General features: G+C 41.2%; 1 protein-coding gene across 1 annotated transcript in view; it reads left to right on the top strand.

The window, feature by feature from the left end:
* Window positions 1–22,483, top strand: part of mgat5b (alpha-1,6-mannosylglycoprotein 6-beta-N-acetylglucosaminyltransferase B) — a 54,610-nt gene that overhangs the window by 22,724 nt on the left and 9,403 nt on the right. Inside the window, exons 7-11 of the mRNA XM_078270118.1 lie at window positions 1,107–1,271; window positions 5,560–5,729; window positions 15,442–15,573; window positions 17,261–17,394; window positions 18,270–18,400. Coding sequence (XP_078126244.1) covers window positions 1,107–1,271; window positions 5,560–5,729; window positions 15,442–15,573; window positions 17,261–17,394; window positions 18,270–18,400 — 732 coding nt within the window. The remainder of the gene's footprint in view (window positions 1–1,106; window positions 1,272–5,559; window positions 5,730–15,441; window positions 15,574–17,260; window positions 17,395–18,269; window positions 18,401–22,483) is intronic.

The raw sequence follows: 22,483 nt of genomic DNA, 5'->3' as shown, positions 1-22,483 counted from the left end.
GAGATCCTGGGGAAAAAAAGGTATATATGACCATTATTTAGCAGTGACAAGGCAGATGGTATAAAATTGAAATTGCATCATTAGTCATAGTCGATTTGAGAAACGACAAAAGACAATCATAAATGGCAGAATGCTAAAAATCATCGTGCTGTTAAAAATACTGCCACTGTAGATTTGGTAGCTTGACACTGATGCTACAGAGTGCTTTTAACTTATTTCCCAAGTTGAAACGGAGCATTTATTACTTTGTGTTTTGATCAATAGCTCCCAGGAGAATTTGAATACCCACTTTCACAGGATGATGGCTGTCATCCCCAGTTTTCATTGCTATTTGCCTTTCTGCGTCATTTGATTTTTGTCTTCAGCATCCACACATGATGCATTGTGTTTACAATCACTACTCAAAGTCTATCCCACCCTTCGCCTCTCCCTGCCTCCCTCTTTCTCCCCAGAGTAGACTAATGTACAGCCCGCACGATGGGCCCTGATGTGAATTAATTCCGCAGTTCTACCTTCTGCTCTAATTGCCAGCCTGTATTCACTGAGACTAATCCCAAGGCTCCCCTTGGGTACTCTGCATTTTGCTGTGCCACTCACACGTTGCTCTTGAGAGCAATAATTAATCTGCATAGTGAGAGTACAGTACAACTCTACATATTGATTTTTGTAATCTGAGTTTCTTTTGTGTTCGGGAGAGGTAGTCTGTGTTTGTGTGCACCAGTTTCTCTTCTGTATATGTCTAAGTCCTCTGTGCTCCCCCATACAGTTATTCCATTGATTAAAGCTTGCATGCTGGTATTGCGCTGTGATGCAGTGATTATAGTGGGACAGAGGAGGCGATATAAAATGAGAGCAGACTATTTAAGAGGATGAATCAGAAATCCCTCAGGCAACCTGTCTGAGAGGCCTAGCCCAAGGGCACTAGCAGATAACATGATATGACAGCCTCTATGTGCTCGATACTCTCCTCTGATAAAAAGAGATCCACTTTTATGTTTTTTTAGTATCCCACACCTTCTGTTCTTAGTCTACATAAGAAAAACGAAGCACTGGCTTATGAGAATGCCACATCAGAAGTTCTCTACACTTCTGATCCTGTCTTCCAGGCTGTCTTCCAGTCTGACATCGGGGCTCTGCTGGAGCAGGTGGGCGCAGGGAAGGAATCTCTGAGCTTCATGAAGAGACGCATACGCAGAATGGCAGCACAGTGGGCCTCCGCTGCTCGACGGCTGGATGACAAGCTCCGCAACCACTGGAGAGAGCAGAAAAGGGTGAATATGAGGCACACACATTATGCTTCTGTGCACACTGGGGGATGAAAGTGTGGGATGAGAGAACAAGTCTGTGTTGTTTTATCATTTCTAAGCAATGTGGTTGCAAGATGCCGAGCCAGTAAAAAGTGCTTTTCTCAGATTTTCTTTCTTGTTATTTACTGTAACTCTAAAAAAAAAAAAAAACTATTCCTCAGCTCCTAATTTGATCTAAATCCATCTGTTTAGGCTTTAAAGAGAAAACCTCTTAGCACAGGATGTTTTTGGATGAAACATCAGAAAGCCAGACAGTCCTTTAATGCTCGGCTGCTAAGTTACCAGAACAGCTGTGAGTTTGTTGGACAAAAATCTTCTTTTATCTTCAGTTCTCGGTGTGTGTAAATCAAGTTGCAGACAGAGTAGATAATGGTGCAAAGGGACCCCTAGCTGGTGTTTATTGGCTTTAGTGCACTTTCACCACTGACATTTACAGGGACATTTCCACAAAGTGTCAAAGAGTGCTGCCTGCTGCTACAGACGTCTGATGAAATGGCATTAGATCCCTCCTGGCGTGTATGTTAAAACCTTTACAAAATGACTTGTAAGGAATTAACCCAGAAAAATCTTACAGTAGAAATATATGTCTCACTTAGATTTATGTTACATGCAATAATTGTATGTTACATGCAATAATACACTATTGCACAGAACTTCCCACACTCACTGCTACACTTTCATCCCTTGATGAGTTGTTTTTGCCTTTTTGTGGTTGTTTGATATGTTGATGACACAAGATTTGTTTAAATGTTCATGTCTTGCTGCCAGTGGGGTGCCAGCAGTATTCTTATGCTTTTATTTTTTTGGTCCAGAATATAGTGGTTAAAATAACCTGGTGTTAAATGCTCAACCAATCAATCCGTCCACTTTGTTTCAGACCCACAGAGATTATAAGAGTATGAAATAACTCCACCGCAATGTGTGCAGCTCTCAGTGTGGTTCTCTACTTAATCCACCCTACACTTCCATTTATATACAACATAAGGTTTCTTATCACTGCCTGACACCCTGGGATAATTTACACTGACGAACATATGACTAACACCGTATACCGTAAATCTTGGCACAACAACACCCTCGTAGCAACACTATTTTTATACCCACACTAATAGGTGAGCAGTAAATAAGCGTACCGTAATTTGAGAGACCTTCACATCTGAAAAGTACTGTATGTACAATAGTATTAACCGGAGAATATACAGTAATCATATTCATGATGTATACAGTATCTCCATTAATCGTCCATTAAAGGGACACTGCACCCGTTTTTACACATTTTGTTCAGTTCGAGGAGTCCAAATCAACTTATGAAAAATCTTGTTTAATGTCTAATGTGGCTCTGGAGGCGCTTTCTGAAGTCTGAAAGAATAACCCCAATGATGTCACAGTGATGTCTAAGTGAGACTTAACACTAGGCTCGTTCAAGATGAGCCAGGTCTGCGTAGAATCGATCACCGGCGATCGCCGCCCAGATTTGTGTTCGACTTGATCCCGATTTGCTCTGACGTCATGCACACATGGGCAACGTGGGATTATCTACAGTCTGTTGTTTATTAACATCAGCAACAGATCGCATGTCGAGCATTTTGACAGCTACTCTGTCTTAATAGGAACAACTGGAGACTGTGTACAAGCTGATATGTGTCTGATAACATTTTATTAAATCGGAATCTGACCTAACAGGATGTGAGTGTTTCTTTGACTTCCTGTTCAGCATGAAGGCTGCTGGAATCGGCTGGAAACTGTCAGACTTTACCGCAGCTTTTTGTCACCACCCCCGGCTGCTGCCGCCTGCTCTCGTCCACTTTACAGGCGAGGCGCAGTTCATTTCCCACGAGCCTGCTTTACCAACTGGACATGTGGGGTTTGAAAGAAGTGGCCAGTTACTAGGCAAGAAAGGTCTATTGGAAGGCTATCCAGTTGCATTATGGGAAGTGTAGGATCCAGTGTTTTGGGAGCTTTACACACACAAGGGAGTAAAGGTTAAAAATATCGCAGCGTCTTCTTTTGGTTCGATTTTGACCTTTCGTTTTAAACTGTCACTTGTGAGTGCCCAAAACATTATGGAGGTATGATACTAAATCATTAGTATAATTATGGCCAAGTCATTTGACCTCATAATGTTAATTTTTTCCCCCTTTATTACATCTTACATAATGTTGGGGTTACGTCCCTCTTTTTAGCGTTAAATCTGTCAAAGTCAGCACCCTACTAAGAACGTACTGTATATTCAACACCTGCTAACGAGCAGCACTGCAGGGAGAAAATGTACTGTAACCAAATCATTTCCATATGAATAAAATGGTTTATTTAGAAAAACAAAAAATCAACCATATCTGAAGCATTTCATGTTTCTTTTGCTTGAAGCCCCATTCAATTTCCGACATCTGCGACATGTTTGCATGCATGTCTGTATGGCGTGTCATACTAATAGAACACTGTTATTATATGTAGGTTTGCTTCTTATAGTATAACATGCTGAAGATTGCATTGTAGATCCAAATTGTTTCACTCCGAACGTGTGGACAGCTCTCCATAAGAAAACGAAAAGTTGCGTGATACTCCAAAAGCTTAAAAGAAACACGAGGAATGAAAGACATTAATAGTGTTTTGCTTTTGGTAAACGAGCTGACAGTATCCTGTCGTTCTGCTCTGTGTGCTTTTCATTAGTTTCCTTCTGTTTTCAGATGGATAAATCAAAGCCTGTTCTGTTGATAACAATTTGCTCTTCCAAAGTTCTTCCCCACTGTGGAGAGAGCTCTGTGTTTGACAGTAATAGTTACTGTCCATTTTAACCAGACCCTGCAGGCTTGGCTTCCGTCGCTGAAACAGTGAGTGCTGTTAAGAAAACAGAAATGGACAGATTTGTAGAGAAGAGAGATGTTTTTCATGAAACGTCTGTTCTGTCTTGCTGTTTAGCGTGCACTGAGAGTTTAGCATTAATAAAGCATATCCAGCTCTTACTTTACCCTCTAATACTCTTGATGTGGTATACATGTGATGTTAGGAATTATCAGTTATGTTTTGGTTTTATCAGGTTGTACTTTAACTGGAATGACTTCAACATAATGACGAGTGACCAAAGATACTTATGTATGTCTGTATGTATGGTCGTCCTCTTTTTTTTTTATACAAGCTACCCAGGGATGCAAAAAGACTTTCAGCCCTAGCTGACAATAAAGTTGTATCGTATCGTAAATACATTCACTAGGGAACATCAGTTCACAGGCTAGATAGCTAATTAGCTCCTCAGCTCATTAAACAGCACCTACTGGTTAGTACAGTATAACTGAAAAAAAGGTATTGAGCTATATCTAGTTATACTGTAAGATTTACAAAAAGCACCCAAAACCAATTCATCCTAGTCGGATCCATACTGGACTAGCCAGTGAAACATGGGGAAGGTCTAGATAATAATATAACTTAACGCCTCTCAAACCCCCATTAACACATTTTTAAACCAGGCCTTATTGATATGAAATGAAACATAAATACGCAACGCTATTCAGAAATAGATTTTTGGGGATAGTTCATGGGAAATTTAAAAACTAGTCTTTTCTCTTTGCCAATTGGAAGGCAGGGGCAGCGTGACGCCTGGTGTCTGTCCAAGCAGGTGTCGGGGTGTTCATGTTGATATCTACAGTAAGATGTGGAGAGAACTCACTGTCACACTTCTAAACAACATGGTGAATAAATGTGTGGTCTAGTAGATGAATAAAATTGCCTTTTTGAAAGTTTCAAGACAAAATTAAATGCTGCCATCTGTTAATTAAAGAAATCTGATTTAATTACATATTTAACAGTCTGAAAATGCCATTCTTCCCCATCAGCAATTAAACCGCTCGGTATTGTTCTGCATATCAATTAGCCCTCGGCTGGTCAATTTTCATTTCAACTCCGTGCACAGTTGATTGTGTTCTTAGGAGTTACGATGGTGTGACTATGCTTGTCACTCTGCTTTCTCGCTGTCATTAGATACTCAATTCTATTTAGAATTTGACATCACCGATCCATGCCAAATATCTGAATTTATTCATGTGTGAATCTGTTGAAGTGTTTGTGAAAATTGCTCTGGCAAAAATCTCAGTTAATCACCGCAAGGGACATGGAGATAGTCTGAATATAAAAATCATAAAAGAGATGGCTTGAGCCGTACAATAAAAGTGAAAAAACAAAAATTCACACAAAGCACAATGCAATGCTGCACAAAAGCACATTGCCTTGACTTTTCTCCTTTTTATTCTTCATTCAGATTCTAGTTCATGTGGGCTTTCTGACAGAGGAGTCTGGGGATGTCTTCAGTCCCAAAGTGCTGAAGGGGGGTCCTCTGGGTGAGATGGTGCAATGGGCTGACATCCTCACAACCCTCCATGTGCTGGGACACAACCTCAAGATCTCGGTTTCCCTCAAGGAGCTGCACGGGTACGTTTTACATTGGACTCTTTGATCCTGTTATTTTCAGGCTGTGGGTAGAACTGCTGCAGTCGATGTACAATACTCTGCTTTTGTGTGGTGATGTTTCTCCCATCCAATTTTAATGCGAGATTCTTTGGGGGGGCAGGAATCATCTCGTAACCGGCAGCCCAGTCGTGGCGTGGTTGCCCACACACTGTTTTCAGCCACCTTTGGCCACACACAGATAAGCTATCTCTCCTTACTGCAGAGTGCTATTTCAGCCTGAGGGCTTGACCGCATCTCTACAGTTTGTCCACCTTCTTCCTGCTGCAGCTCACCGACTATAGTGCTATAACGGGCTTGTGGCTCGACACACACAAATGATTATGCAAGTGGACACACACACACACACATATACACAGACATACATTTACACACAGACATACCTACAGTATACATACATACATACATACATACATACATACATACACAACATGCACAACATACATACACAACATGCACAACATGCACAACATACATACACAACATGCACAACATGCCTCCCAGTCAGTCAAACCAGATGGGTTCATCTAAAAATATGGTGAGGTGCAATGAAAGGAGTTCAGAAGGCAGATGGGTCCAGTCCTGTCTCGGAAATTTTCTCGGCGGCTTGATCTTTCAGAGCTGCTCCGGCTTCACGCTGGCTGGTCAGGAAAATGACAGTGTATAAGACGAGATTTGCTGTCGATTCTTTTCTGCCAGTGGGTGGTGTGAAGCTGGCGCAGACAGGCTGATAATAATGTACACTTGTTATTGAGCACTGTATCCCTTGCTGTAGGGAAGGATAAGGGCATTGATGAGTTAGGGCTGCCCTTTGATTAATTTCAGGCTGTGCAGAAAAACGTCCTCCATAAGAATAGACTAGGGAGATCCGTGATGTGGGGAAGATGCCGCAGTGGGAATGCTTCTGCTGCCCGTGCTATTATTTACCTCACTAATTGGTGTCATGGTGTATTGAATCACTGCAGTCTGTCTCCATTGGGAATACCATCAGAAATGTTTAAGAAATTGCAGAAGACTTGCGAAGGCTAGGGCTCATACTTTTCAACGTGTGTGTGTGTGTGTGTGTGTGTGTGTGCGCGCGCGCACGCACACATTCAAGTCTACAGAGAGAGGGAGATTATATGTATATTTATATAAGTCTGCAGTGGTGTTCCATTAGGGCTGATGTTGGTCTTTATTCAGCAGGAAATGAAATGTTCAGCCTCAGAGAAAATATAATGGAAGGCTGAAATTGAAGCTAAGTAGGTTTTTCAGGCTCAGACCATATTCCCTCTCCCCACGATGCCCAACCAAGTGTACATATCCCACTATTTATTTATTGCCATCTGAAATTGGCAGGTTAATGGCAGATGCTGAACATCCATAAATGAATAAATCCCCCTTACTGTGACTGTTGATGAATAGAAAACGGGAACATTTCTCTCCCACACACTATCAAATTGACATATTGTTACGTATGTTGTGCTCCTACAGATCCCCTCAGGCTTGTATCTATTTACTAATTTACTTTATTATCGCACCATAATAGCATCATCATCCTACCCTGGAAATTCAGAGTTCTTGTGAGAGCACAATTTGAGTTTGCTCAGCGAGTCACTCTGGCATTCAGTATTGATGCTCATTAACTATGCCCTTGTAGCCGAGCTGCACCAATCACATCGGTGTATCTGATATAGGCGGGCCAGAGGCGAGCTAAACAGATGACGACAGCGCTGCGACGTCAAAGTCATTAGTAAACATTGCAAGATGGCTACGGATGAACACCAGTTGTTTGAAACAGCTTTGGCCACTACACTAAAACCAGTTAGACTTGGCTTTTATCTAAAAGAGGAACAGAAGACGCCGCTTGAATCGTTCCTTTGCAAGAAGGACGTTTTTGCTGTTTTGTCGACCGGAAACGGCAAGAGTTTAATCTACCAGTTAGCTCCGCTGGTAGCTAAGCGTATGGGCTCTGGATACGTCACCTTGTGTATTGTTGTGATTGGTCATAGTGTTATATAATTGTGTGCAGTGAGATTTTCAAATGCATGCTTGGTGCCGCACCTCGAGTTGGGCCATTTTCATCACTCATTGCCAGACCCTTAATCTTTTGGATTTGGGTCTGGATTTCCAGGCTATCATAATTCTCAGTGTAAGTCTTAAACTGGAAGGATTCTCCATAAAAAGAGAAATGGTGGCAGTGTAGAGTAGACATTGAGATATGAGTTTGAGATGCGAACCTTGTTGACATGAAGTTCAGTTCTGAAGCAAGGAAGACTGATCCATATAAAGGGAGAGCCATTGTAGTAGTAGTAGAACAAAAGAAGAAGCACAGTCCTGGGTTTATTGTAATTGAGCTGGCTGTGACATCACTTCAGTCAGTAACACCAGCACTTGTCACACACTGAGGGGGGCCCCTACGGCGGTTTTCAGAGCGGCAAAGACAGCTGTCACTTCCGCTCAGGGATCTCACCCTCTCCCAGAGTGACATGGGTAATTAGCCGGCGACAGAGCATGCCGTCTCAACACCTGAGGAGCGGAGGATGGGGGGGGGGGCGGAGTGAGAAAACAGAGGAGGGGAGAGAATAACGAGGGTTGAGGTAGCTGCAGAATGTCAGGTTTCACCTGTTCTGTCAGCAGAGTGGAGAATTAATGTACACGCATGCACACACACACACACACACACACACACACACACACACAGCCACCTAGTTGATGTGATCCAGAGATGGTTCTCAGATTCTCTCTGCCTTCTCTTTCTTACTCATGCTGATGTATTTTTTTACTGTCTTCACACACTAGTGTCTCAGGCTCTGGTTTAACATGCAGGATGTGATGAGCAGTATCTCAGGCTCTGGTTTAACATGCAGGATGTGATGAGCAGTATCTCAGGCTCTGGTTTAACATGCAGGATGTGATGAGCGCCGCTGTGCGTAGACATTTTGCTGATGGTGGTTCTATATCAATTATGTCTAGTGGGCTTCACTTGACTGAGCACATTAACACAGACACCAGGGATTTTGACCTTGTTTCTCCCTGCAAACACACGGACATGCCTAAATTTGTGATCAGTAACCTGAAAGAATGATTCAACAAATGTCAAATCGGTGGTCATTGGTGTCGGTAATCCACCAGTCTGAACAGTTGACAGGAGTCATGACAGGCATGTGCAGGGCACCCTCAAGGGTAAAAATCTTGAAATCAAAGCTGTCTTTTCTCTCGAAGCTCCAAAGAGAGCCTACTTATGCTGCGTGTGTCAGGTTGTGCCTTTCCATAAGTGCTGACTCTCTCACCCTGCAGCCTTCTGATTGATGAGCCGTTGTTGCTATGCTTTGAGATGAAATGTAAAAACGGCAGCATTGATAAAAGCAGCCAGAGAAAAAACCTTGTACGGATATGTCTTCAGCACAATGGTGTATGGAAACTAAATACGGTTAACAGTGAAGTGCTTGTGTGTTAAATACTGTGGTCAGTTTTTCTAAATATGTTACCCTTAAGGCTCAGTGTGTTTTTGCTTTTTATTTATTTATTCTTTTTTTTTTTAATACAGATTTTCACAGGACAATTCTTCATTATTATTTTTTTTATATCACCAAAAAGGTTTAAACCAATTTACCCACAGATTCCTTTTGCACCCAAAATTGTTATATTTTCTGCAGCATAAGGATTTTATTTACCGCAGTAAAAAAAAAAAAGAGGTCATCTTGTGATGTTGACAGCTCAGAAAGTACTTCCAGAACAGAAACTGAGGAGAAAAATGGGGAGAAAATACAACTAAGCTGCTGATTTTGCACTTCAGTCCATCTCATTATTAAGTAAAAAACAACACAAAAACTGTTTGAATTTGATGTTTGTATTATTAATGTTACTGTCCTCATAAATGCAGATATATTTCCAGTTTTCTTTTTCTTTTAAATAAGAACTGAAAATAATGAGCCCTAGTTACTCTTTATACATAACATAGCTGTTCAACACAAAGTTAGTAAGAGTGTTGCTTGTGTGTCACGGCAACCATTTTCGGGAGCTGAATTATAGCCAGATACTACACATCAAACTACAGCTGTATCTGATCACAACAGCGTCAACATCTGAGTTTGTGTCTCCTCCTGTTATCCTGCGGTCTCAAGTGGTTGATTAGCATGCCAGACTCTGTTCCCTCTGGCAGGCCGGCTTCACACACAGTGGCACATCAACTCTCCTCTCTGCCCATGTCATTCCCCTCACACTGCGAACCCGCCCTGCAGCCCTCAGTTAACCCCTAGCCCCCAGCCTCAACCCCTCATATGTGCCTGGAAATCTGCCACAGCCAATTCCTCTCACTGTTGGACACACACTGTTTACACCCTTCCTTTAAGAGGCAATGCAGTACGACTATGGAGTCTCTAATACTCTTTTGTCTCTGGCTCTCTCCCTTTCCCCCCCCAAACTGGTGGGTTGCCATGGTGCCAGTGGCCAGCTGTGAAACAGAGAATTTGTGCCCAATGGTGGTTGTCAAGTGGTGTCAGGAGATACAGTATATGCAAGGCTTGCACCTTTTGGTCTTCTTTTTGCAGTCTTCTCCTTTTACCATCCTTCTCTCACAACTTATTTCTCTTCTCTGAAGTCTGAGCAGGTTATAGAGCTCACTTTCATACTTTGTTTGAATAAAAATAAAAGACAAATGTATCCTTCTCACAATTATTGTCTGTGTAGCCAGAGCCGGATATAACTTGTACACAGCCAGTAGTGATTTATTCTGAAACAACTCTGCATTAGCGTTTTCAGTGTATGAAGAGCAGTTCTGTTTTGTAGACATCACTGAGCATGCTCATGGATGCGTTTATGCTGCTGAGAGGAATAAACATTTGCTATGTTCATCACAGTAAAGCATAATGTCTTGGTTACACAGACAGGACTTGTTAGTGGGATACATATATTGTTGGTTGTGGTCTTTTCATGTGATTTGTTGATAATGATAAATAGATTAAAAAAGAAAAAAAGCTTATCCTTTCATCTTGTGTGCGTGTGCATCTCTGAAGGAGAGAAAGGGAGTCTGTGCCTGCTTGTGTATGCATACTGTATGTATGTGTGTTACAGTATGTGTGCACTCCCATTTCCGCACTCCTGGCTCCTTAATGCACTTTAATCCTGTTACTCTTCCCTTAAAGTTTGCCTGGATTTGCATATATCCAATTAAACCTCCGTACAGCAGCAACTTCAGTGGATCGTGAGGAGCGGAGACACATACAGATCTGCTGTCAGTCACTTTAATGCACCTGCTCTCGCAGTAATGCACATCAGCTTGAATCTATGAGAGGCCATAATTCAAACTTAAACTCAGGGTGCGAACTACGGGGGAGCTAGGGGGAGCTCACCTCCCCTTAATAAGACACGGGCACCCCTGAAAACTTGATTTGTGAAATTTTGGGGGGTCTCTAAAAATATTGACAATGTGTCCTTTTGACGTGCAATTTAAGTTTTGTGTAATGTGATCATCGTTTTTATTATGTGTAAAAATGCAAACATATTCATTCATGCATGACGGCAATTTAAACCTAATTCACTTCAATAAAGATAGCTATACATGCTATTCTTATCATGAGCATCAAGGCATGGTGGCGCTGCGGTGCAAATTCAACTCATGTTTAGTACATGTTAACTGAAAGATTCATAGAAAAAATATAAACGTTGGAGGCCATTAGTCGGCGCGCAAAGTCCTTGAAATCCATTCTGCAATTAGCATCATATTCCATGGCAAAAGAAAACAGGGCAGTTTAATAATTATTATTATTATTATTATTATTATTATTATTTTGTTTTTTTGCTAAGAAATTGTGTAGCGATGACATTACTAGCACAGCCGATTCACCTGCTGCAAGCCCTGTTAGCACACCTCCCGCCAGGGTGACAACGCAAGAAGTAGCTGAAGAAATAATGTCCTCTCTGGCTGAAGATGGTGGTGGGAACAGCTCGTCAGAGGCCGGCCACCATCCTAACCCCTCTTGCTCCTCTCTCCCATTAAATTGGTACAACCAGCAGGGGAGAGACTGGAAGAGCCGATGTACATGGCTGTTTGAGAAGCTTGTGGTTCATCGCTTAGGCCTAATTGAACGGAGGAATTATGGTATTCTTTGGTAGCCTGAGTAACTTTACCCGTTGTTCACGTGAAATCTCAAAGACAGCCTGATGCTTTGTTTATAGACTATTTGTGGGTGGCTGTTTGACCTATGTATTCCTGTCGATAAAGTATAATAGGGTAAATCCTGTATAGTGCATGCACTTGTAGCTGTTATGTATCTTTGTAAGTCATTGTAAGTCAACAACAGTCTTGGCCACCGTAAGTTCATTACTAGGTAAGATAGACCTGCGAACACACGGAACAGTCTCGGCCACCATACGTAAGCAAGGTAACGTAAGTAAGGTAAGGTAAGTTAGTAAGGTAAGTAAGTAACACGTACACACAGAGAAGGTAAGTTGTAAGAAAGCTTGTCTAACATATTTAATATTTACTCCAGAGAGGCCAGAACATTTGGTAATATAGCCAGTTTGTGGCTAAATTATTATCTGCTTTACAACCACAAGCTTTGGCTCAGTTTGGCTGGCTTACGTTGTCTGAAACTTGGGGAAATGTTGGAGTGCATGGTAAGGACTGAAGATGTATTTCTTCATATTATTTCAAATTATACTGTATTAATAGTCTTTCTAGTTACATTAAGACTACATTTATTAAAGCAGCGTGCTCTGGATATCATTTCAATAATGTTTAATATCCTGTCAAAACATAGGCCTACATTAATCATTGCATTTGTCTGTTTCAAAGATGTCAGGTAAGAAGCAAAATAATCTTTTTTCATTCTGGGCACCAAAGGGTAAGCCCCCTAAAAAGGTTGCCAGATTAGAGGAGGAGACAGTGGAAGAGGTGGTGGCAGAGACAGTGGAGAAGACACCAAGGGAGACCGTAGGAGGGACAGTGGAAGAGAGCACACATGAGAAAAACTCAGTGGACAGGACAGGGAAGAGGAAAGCTCTAAGTGGAGCAGCCACTTATAGGTGTACTTTCAAAAATGAGTGATCAACCAAATAGCCATTTATCACCAAAGGCACTACCAGCTCCTATTACTGGTGCTGTTTGCAGACACGAGAATTCATGTGCCCATCAAGGTGTGACTGATGTCAACAGGCATGTTAAAAGCAAAGGGCATCAAGCCAAAGAACCACTGCGGCAAATATTACATTGTACTTTGTAGTTAATGCTAGCAATTTTTAGCATGCTAACACACTAAAGTAAGATGGTGAACATGGTAATCGTTATACCTGCTTAACAATAGCATTGTCATTGTGAGAAGGTCTGTGACTTTTAAATTGTCTCGATCCTTCCCCCCTTCTGTAAATAACTTTGTAAACTATATTAAAAAAAGTTGCTGCAGTTGTCTGTTTTATGGCCTCACGGTGGTGAGACCCTGGGAGCTGGACTGATTGTATCCACCTAGCTGCATACTGCACACGCTATAGAGAACAGAAATACAGCTCAAGTAAAGAGCACTTTGTTTGTGTAAGCACTGAGTTGCCTGGCTGTGTACCGTTGACTGATGAAACCGCAGCTTAAAGCTCCATTGGCTGACATGCCCTTGCTCATTATCCCGTCTGCTGTAGGGGAACCGGCCGCCATGCCTGTTTCCACAAGGCTGCGGTGCTGACTAAATATGTTCACTCTCCAAAGAAAGATCGATAGTTCTTGTTTTGCAGGTATTTGTGTTTGCAGACACTGGGTTGTGCAGGATGTGTTTCTGAGCCAGGTAGCCAGAGAAAGAGGGAGTATAAGGGCATAGGTCTGTGACTACTGCTGCAAAAACTTTCATGAAGTGGATGCAGTTTGACGACACTAAAAGCTTTCATGTTTCCCGACTTCCTCACTGCTTCCAGTGCAAGTTTGATCATCTCCTTTACGGAGATGCTTTCATTGCTGTTGGTTTGCTTTTCTTTGAAAGCATCGACAATGCTCTCCTTTTGATATGCACTCCTTTTTGATCAAAGAAAGTTTGCATTTTGTAATTCTTAGACATCTAAGATCCAGCCCTTTTTTCCTTTGCGAGTAATTTGGTTTGGTAGTCCTGCTAATCTATTAGTTATGCATTGCATGAGAAAGCTACAGTAGATGGAGCTAGAATTTTAGCTTGAACATTTCTCACATCTTTATTACATTCCATGTGTTATGAACGTGCAGAGAATGTCATCAACAACTCAACAGCGCTGCATATAATTTCCTCACAAGCCTAGTAGTACAAGTGTGTTTTTGTGTGTGTGGTGGTCCCACCTAACCATTATTGTATTTGTAAAAAGGTTTTACTGTAAAAACTGCTTCATGTCACACTATCTTGACATCCAGTTAACTGCCTTTAGTATTTGACAGAAATGCACTTACTCTTCTTTTGCTGTATTGTTTGTTGTACTGTGGCTCTTAAGAACTGCTGAAGTTTGACAAAGCAACACTTTCTCTTGTAATGGAAACAGACACACTAGATTGCGTTTTTCTCAAACAAAGTGCTACCTTGATGCCAACTGAAAGCAGAGCACTCTGAAGCTGCGCTGCACTTCGTCATAGCATTTATATCTCCTGTCTTTCCTGGTGGTGGTAACATACTGTAAGGCTCGTTTGTATCTGCTCTCATCTGGTTTTTATTTATTCCTTATTTGTTTAGGCAGCACATGTTTTATCGTGACAGATCAAGCCCGTCTGGTTCACTGCACCGAACGGAAAGTAACCAGGGCAAATTATATCAATACAACACATTTTAATTGTATCATAAACATGCAAGAATATTGCTGTCAATCCCCTGTGTGCCTTTTGTAGAAAACAAGATAAAATATTCTAAAACTAGATTAAAACATACAGCAGCCTTGTTGTATTCAATGTCCGAATCACTCCCTATTTACTATATAGTGCACTAAATTTACTGCCTGTCTTTTTGAGTGTGAAAATGTATCCACTGTGCCCTCAAAAATTCCCCAATGGAAACGAAAACAGTAGTGTTCATGGCATGTACACTACTTTCTGCTTAAGATTCCACAATGCAATGCTTCACATTTTAAAGATTTCTTCTGAGCGACTTAACAGCTGTCATTATGATGACAAATGATTACAATTACTGTCCTGCAGAGTGTTTATTACATAGGGAGTAGTGAATGAGTGAGTTTGCCTGGTAGCATTGAATTCTGCATTGTTCGGTTGAATGGCTCAGCCGACTCACTGACAACGCTGACATGCTTCACAACGCAACTGGGCTCTTTAGTTCTGCCTGTGTTCATCTCTCTCTCTCTCTCTCGCTCTCTCTCTCTCTCTCTCTCTCTCTCTCTCTCTCTCTCTCTCTCTCTCTCTCTCTCTCTCTCTCTCTCTCTCTCTCTCTCTCTCTCTCTCTCTACTTCTCTCTCTCTCCACTTCTCTCTCTCTCTCTCTGTTTCTCTCCCTGTTTCTCTAAACTCAAGTCATAGGCACACACACACACACACACACACACACAGTTGTAGTCCTTTTATAGGGAATGATCTGTCATTACTGTTTATTCAGATTATCTCAGAGAGCGTTTTATCTTTCTCTGTTTTTTCCCTTTTAGTTTTGTGTGCTTCACCACTTTCTGTGGCTTTACAGTGATTGTTGGATGCAACTGTGCACACTGTTTAGCTCAGTTTGACGCTAACATTGCATCTGCCCTGTCTGTAGGTCTCTGGGGGTCCCTCCAGGAAGAGGAAGCTGTCCTCTAACAGGACCTCTGCCCTTTGACCTCATCTACACCGACTACCACGGCTTGCAGCAAATGAAGCAGCACATGGGTCTGTCACTGAGGAAGCACAAGTCAGTCGTTCTCTCTCTCTCTCTCTCTCTCTCTCTCTCTCTCTCTCTCTCTCTCTCTCTCTCTTTCTCTCTCTCTCTCTCTCACACACACAAACTGTTATTTCTATTTGTTTGCCAAGCTCTAAGTGCAGTGATTGTTTGTTGCATCCATTTTTGTAACCAATAATTGCTTTTCTGGTGAAATACTTCACTATTGGCGTATTGACTGGCTGGTAGACACTAGGCCTGTAAGTTCACTGTGCATCAGCAAAATTCTCCCTTTGGGGAAAACACCGTGATCAATCAAGTTGCAGGTGCTCTTTATATGCATCACATAGGAAGGTTGGAGTAGGTTGTCTGCTTAACTGAATGACTTAGCCTGTATGCAAGTTATGCACTACAAAAGAAATATACTGTATCATTTATTTGTAAATGCTAAAAGAAACGAACCGCAATTCTGAGCGGTCACAAGCTCTTTTCTTTCTGTAATTGTTTTTTTGGTTTTTTTCCAGCTGGGCAGCACTGGAGCAGTCAGTGTTTTTTTTTCTCTCTATCCTAACAAAGAAAAACAATGCAAACAGCTTTCAATGCAAACTGCAACTCTGGGAAGTAAATATACAAGTTATAGCAGCGTGAAAATCATGATAATGGTGTGGGCTGTAATACAGTTGTTGTTAGATTGTATTGAGTAGCTGTATTGCGGTTGAATGCATAGGAGGAGACAGGTGCTGGATTCATTAAATAACTCTTTTTTTTTTAAATTTTTTTTTTTTTTTTACAATAATTCATCCTGATTCTCCTGCGTTTTGAATTGTGTAAAAAGAGGTCCTGGCAGGGCAGCTGCGGATAACCTCCACAGCTTCCAATCAGCGTTAGTCCAAGGTCAGCTGATCGACCAACACTCCTCAGCTGTCACTAAGTGAAATTCCAATACTTTAATTTCCTCTCCTGCCCTGACGCGGACGAGAGAGGCAAGGCATTGATGCATTTGAGTTTGAATTACATCAATTGATTTTGACTTGCCAGTGTAAATATTCACTGGCGATAGTCCCCTCCCATCTTCTGTTTTGAATTTGATCGGGGAGGACATTTACACAACATGTTTTGCAGTCAAATGAGTGTAATCTAGTCCCTGTTGAAGAGTTCACAGAGCCTTCACAGGATCAGAGAGAAGTTTAAGAATCTAAAGAGACTCACTCCCGGGAAGAGAGCTTAGCATCTCCTTAAAATGTATTTCAGAGATTGGTCCACGTATTTGACTTGATTTCATCTCAGACTTGGTCCAGGTTGTGCCATGATCTGTTTCAGCAGAGGGCCCTGGGGTGGCTGTGATACAAGACTGTGATTTAAGCCTCAGATGTCTCACCTTGAGGCTCCTGTAAACTCTGCTCAGTGAGGGGAGGAGGGGGGGGGATACATCCATCACCACTGACAGCTTTACAAACCCAGACTCTGACAACAAGACAGTTCTAGTCGCTGAGATGAACTCTCTTAGCTCAAAATGGGAAAGGTATTTTACATGGCTGTCATGTTGTTGACGGATTCTGCGTATGTGCTACATTAGGTGATATTAAACCAAGCTAGGTGCAATTTATTTTCCACTTTTTCTGGTGTTTGTCTCACTCAATCAGAGGGAGACTGTATTATTTGAAAGCAAGAGGCAACTTTGATCTAATTTTAGCTCAGCCTATTTCTTATTTCGTCCCAGGTGCCACATCCGAGTGATTGACACCTTCGGCACTGAGCCTGCTTACAACCACGAGGAGTACGCCACTCGGCACGGCTACAGAAGCAACTGGGGCTATTGGAACCTTCACGGCCAGCAGTACATGACCATGTTCCGTATGTGGGCTTTTATTTCGCTAACACAAATGTTGCTCTTAACTGAGGTTGTGCATCTGCTTATGGGAAACACTCTGCATAAACCCTCACAGATCACATCAAAAAGCATGGAGGGTTTTTGATTTGTATAGGTGTTCGTCCGTGTTTATGTTACTGAGAGCGCGAGCAGCCACAAACGGGTCAGAGAAAAGAAAAGGGTGGTCACGGCACATTTGGTGAAATTGGTGACGGAAAAAAACTCAGCTGTTGGAGTAGTTTTTGATTCAAATCTGTGACAATCGGCCTCCCTGCTGTTTCCAAAATGAGCCTAACACTGTGAAAGATGTCAGCTTTCGTCTTGGGTTTAAAAAAATCTTTTTGCTACCCACTTGGCATCTCCATGCTGTAGCAGATTTGCTTTGTGTGTGTACTACCATTCATAGTGTTGTTTTGCCTCCTGAGAGTTGTAAGCTGTGGCAAGTTAAAGCAGCGATCCAAAACTCCTTGAAGATTAAATCTATAGCAAAGATTACGGAGATGAAAGCATCACTTTTGTAAAGTTGCTTCAACTCATTTCATTGGTATGCAGTAAAAGTCTACCAACTAGGTGATGAGAATGCAAATACACTATGTTGTTTGTTTAACTGATGAAGTTAGCAGTGGCGTCGTTTCACCACACTCTGCCGCACAAATGAACGGAATACTGATTGATAATAAAATATTATGAATTTCAGCTTTACAGAATCCCCACAGTGCTGATTTTGTTGTGTATTCTCTACATGCGCAGCAGTCTGGATCCCCACAGCTGCTCCTTTTAGTTTAATCACATCTTTTTTTGAGACATGAAATTGGACTTGAGGTGTCGTGTTGCCAATTGCTTTGTTTGTCCTTGGCAGCCCACACTCCAGATAACTCTTTTATGGGTTTTGTGGCGGAGGAGCTGAATGAGACGGAGAGGCTGAACATTCAGCGTAACAAGGTTAACAATATGGCTGTTGTGTACGGCAAAGAAGCCAGCATGTGGAAGGTCAGTATCGCACAATAGCCCCTGCAAAAACTGTCAGATTTTCATTCAATTTTGGTTCCTTTTAAAATATTGTTTACTCTTTGGCTTTGCATTGAAGAATTACACGTGTATTTAAAGGGGACACAGAGTCAAAGAAACAAAAAGAAAAACCTACATGATCCTGTTACCGTAAGTGTGATGCCATCTTGTGTAACTCTTGGTTCAAATGGCAAGTAAGTATCCATCTGTTATAGAAGAGCAACGGGACATTTCACAACTCTTATGAGAGGATTCGTGGTACGTCTCGGATGGTTTCATGTTACCCCAATGACTCTCGTAAAGATGTCCTCTTAAACAAAACGCTATACATTTGTTCAGCTTATGTTAAACAGTGTAGTGTTTGGTTGTTTTCGTTACATTATAAAGAACTGCTTAGAAATTAGGTATCCTTAAGTGTTAAATACAGTACTTCTACAAAATTAGTACAAATGGTGCTGTACAAAATGATTTTTAGGATAAACTAAAATGTAAATGTATTCTAGGACACTTTCTTAGGCACTGATTGGGTTATGACGCCACCAATTATGATTTTTGACTTGCCAGTGTAAATATTCACTACTGATAAAGTGCTGATGTAATATCCTTCTAAAAGCATAATGTCTCCTCCGTTCCTCCCTGGTACTTCTGTTTTGAATTTGATCGGGGAGGACATTTACACAACATGTTTTGATAGGTTTTAGTGTTGATGCAGTCAAATGAGTGTAATCTAGTCCCTGTTGAAGAGTTCACAGAGCCTTCACAGGATCAGAGAGAAGTTTAAGAATCTAAAGAGACTCACTCCCGGGAAGAGAGCTTAGCATCTCCTTAAAATGTATTTCAGAGATTGGTCCACGTATTTGACTCGATTTCATCTCAGACTTGGTCCAGGTTGTGCCATGATCTGTTTCAGCAGAGGGCCCTGCAGTTCAAATTGTAGCACACATTAACATTATAATTCCTGTTTACACCCTCCAAAGTTCCCCAGTTGTCTCCATTTTGTCTGACGGGGAGCCCACATTGTCAGACTTTGAAAACCCGACTTTAGGGGAGTCATTATACCCCTACACATGACATGAATCAAACAGACAGATTGAATGCATACGGTATAATTGTTGCATCCCAGATGAATCTGATCAAATCAGGATAAATATAAAGTTTGGGGAACTCACTTTCCTGAGCAAACCTTGACAACGTGCACTGTGAAACACCGGCTAGATGGTACATTTCCTGCAAAGTTTCTCCTACAGGAATCTGGCCTGAAGTGTGATGGTAGAGGAACAATTGTTTTTGTTTAGAGTAAATTTTCCCTTCGAGCTATTGGCAAGGTTTCTCATTCTTCCTGTAACTTTGAAGTGTGCTGCAGCCTCCCACAAGGTTTGGTTCACTGCAGCTTTGTTCCTGCACCGACATAACATTCCCTGTTTCTCAGAACAAGTTGAGCTGCAGTGTAACATTTGTGCATCTGAAAGATTGTATTGGGTAAAAGACAGAAGTGTAGGGGTCTCTCCAGACAATGAATCCCCCCTGGTTGAGAGCAGTCTCTTCCTCCACATTTTGAGGTTCACATGAGAGATTTGGGGCCTGTAAAGGTCTTATTAGAGGAAAAATGACAAATACTTCATGTCATATTCCCTCTTTTCCTCAACACCTGTCTCTCTGCTCCACTCCCCTCCTCTTCATACTTCTGTTCTCACTATGTACTATTCTCTATTCATCATCCCATGATGCATCATTGACGGATCCACACAGCTTCAAGTAAGTACACCTGCTTTTCACTGGCGTTATCGATTCCCTCAATACCAAAAAACACTACACCTTTTGTTGACTCGAAAATATAGTCCACTTCAGTTTTGTTGGCAACTTTTGAATGTCAGAAATAGTTTACAGTGACTTCAGAGATTTAAAAATCTCCTGACATCGAGCACTATCATTAAATTATGAACTTTTTCTGTAATGTAGCACAGAGGAGCACAATAAAATAAAATGTTTAAGCCAATTTAGATACATTAATGAAGTTGAGAAGGTTTGTCATACCTTTTTTATTACTATAAAAACTGGGCAATTGTAATTCTTGTAACTTGCAACATACACCCAAGAATGTTTGTTTGATTCTTAAAGAGATTTGGGGAGGAATATTACTTTGAGGAATAACCAGCGTTGGGTCAGATTACTTTGAAATGTAATCTATTACTGACTACTAATTACATGGCAATTATTGTAATCAGTAACGTAATCAGTTGGATTACCCAAAACATGTAACGTAATCTGATTACTTTAGGATTACTCTTAGATCACTTCAATACATATGCACCTTAAGTAAAAGACACCACCACAGAATTGATCAATGAATTCTCATTTTATTTTTTCTCTTTATTATTTCATCACATCTAAGAAATCTTTTTGCTCTCATTAAAGCATTCCTGTGTGAACTAACTAAAAACGTTATATTTATTACTTAGTACTTTCTTTACTCTGAACATATCCGTAAATGGTGAAATAACTGAAACCATTAGTTTATCATCATTGGACCACCTGATATCCATCAATGTTTGAACGATGCCGAGCATGTTCCTGTAATGTTAATGTTGAAGCTACATTGTGTAAGAATTACTCCCATCTAGCGTTGAGATCATATATCGCAATCAACTCTCACTCGCCGCGCAGTATTGCAGCTGTGGTAGCCTTCACGCATTTGAATACGTGTGGTCCTCAATGTTTCCTTCTTGAAACTTGCCGGGGCCGGGAAGGGATGATACCCATTAGCAGCAGCTGTGAGTCGAAAATGAGAAAGGCGGAGCAGTATAACCTGTATGTCCCTTACCGGCTAACGTATTTCAAGATGGCGCATCATTCTGGAGCGTCTACCCACTCATGCAAGCGCAAATGTAAAATTCCAAGCCAATAGGAATACTTGGAATTGATGGTGGTGGTCAATATTCATAAAAAAGGACAAGTTTGTGAAGGGCAGTACAGATTCTGATAATGAACAACTACAAACGTTACACACTGGGGCAAGTGTTTCTTCAGATTTTAAGTAGATGTTAGCGCCATTGACAATACTTTTGGTTTGCACAACTTGCACACAACATACACATTATTGCCAACTAGTAAACGCATTTTTCCCAACTGAAACGGGTCTGTCTTTCGACGTCGATGGCTCCTCCATCTTGAGTTTTGATTTGAACCTTTTTCTTGTCAAGAAACTACACAGGCAATTGGATGATGGGGACAATCATCTAGTGGACAAACGAATGCTCGTCAAATTAAAACCTAGTTAGGCTATCATAAAAAAGTTGCATTGTTTGCATGATAAAATGTAATCAGGTAATCCTCAACAATGTAACTATAATCTTACACATTTTTTTATTGTAATCTGGGCTGATTATAGTTGCTTGATTTTTGTAATCTGATTACATAATCCAGATTACATGTAATCCGTTACTACCCAACCCTGGGAATAACCCTTGGATGACATTTATAAATGATTTATGCCTTGAAGGCATAGCATTAGTGAGTAAATCATAACATCCCCCCAAAAAACACCTTTTGAGATAAACTAATTCAGTTTTAATGTCAGTGAAATGAGTCAAGCAAATGGTCTCCACCGGGCAACACGGAAGATAAACATTGATTTAAATCTTTCATAACTTCACAGGTACTTGATCGTTATCAGTATGATGATGATGATAGTGGTAGTGCTAACAAGAACAGACTCAGCTCATTAGATCAGCTTGCCTCATTTCTATGAACCGATACTTTTGTTCAGGCAGGGGTGATACTTTCCCAACACCTTTGGGCTTTTCTCCTCTGCCCTTTTCAAGAGTGGTTGTGTGTGTAATACCGATGAATCTATTCAATTCCTTTAACTGGTCGTAGCTGGTGTCAGTGCTGCAGGAGAAACTTCACCGGGTTTAAAGTAAAATAGTACAATGTAAAACAAGAAAAAGCAAATAAAAGCATAGCTGGCATCAGATATTCTGTCTTTGCAGTCCAACAAGACAGTGGGCTTAATGTTTATGCAATCACTTTATAGAAACTGGCTTTAACTTTGAGCTAAATCCCCAT

The sequence above is a fragment of the Sander vitreus genome, chromosome 15 (genome assembly GCF_031162955.1).
Source record: "Sander vitreus isolate 19-12246 chromosome 15, sanVit1, whole genome shotgun sequence".
Taxonomy (NCBI): Eukaryota; Metazoa; Chordata; class Actinopteri; order Perciformes; family Percidae; genus Sander; species Sander vitreus.
This window is presented reverse-complemented; position numbering and strand designations above follow the sequence as displayed.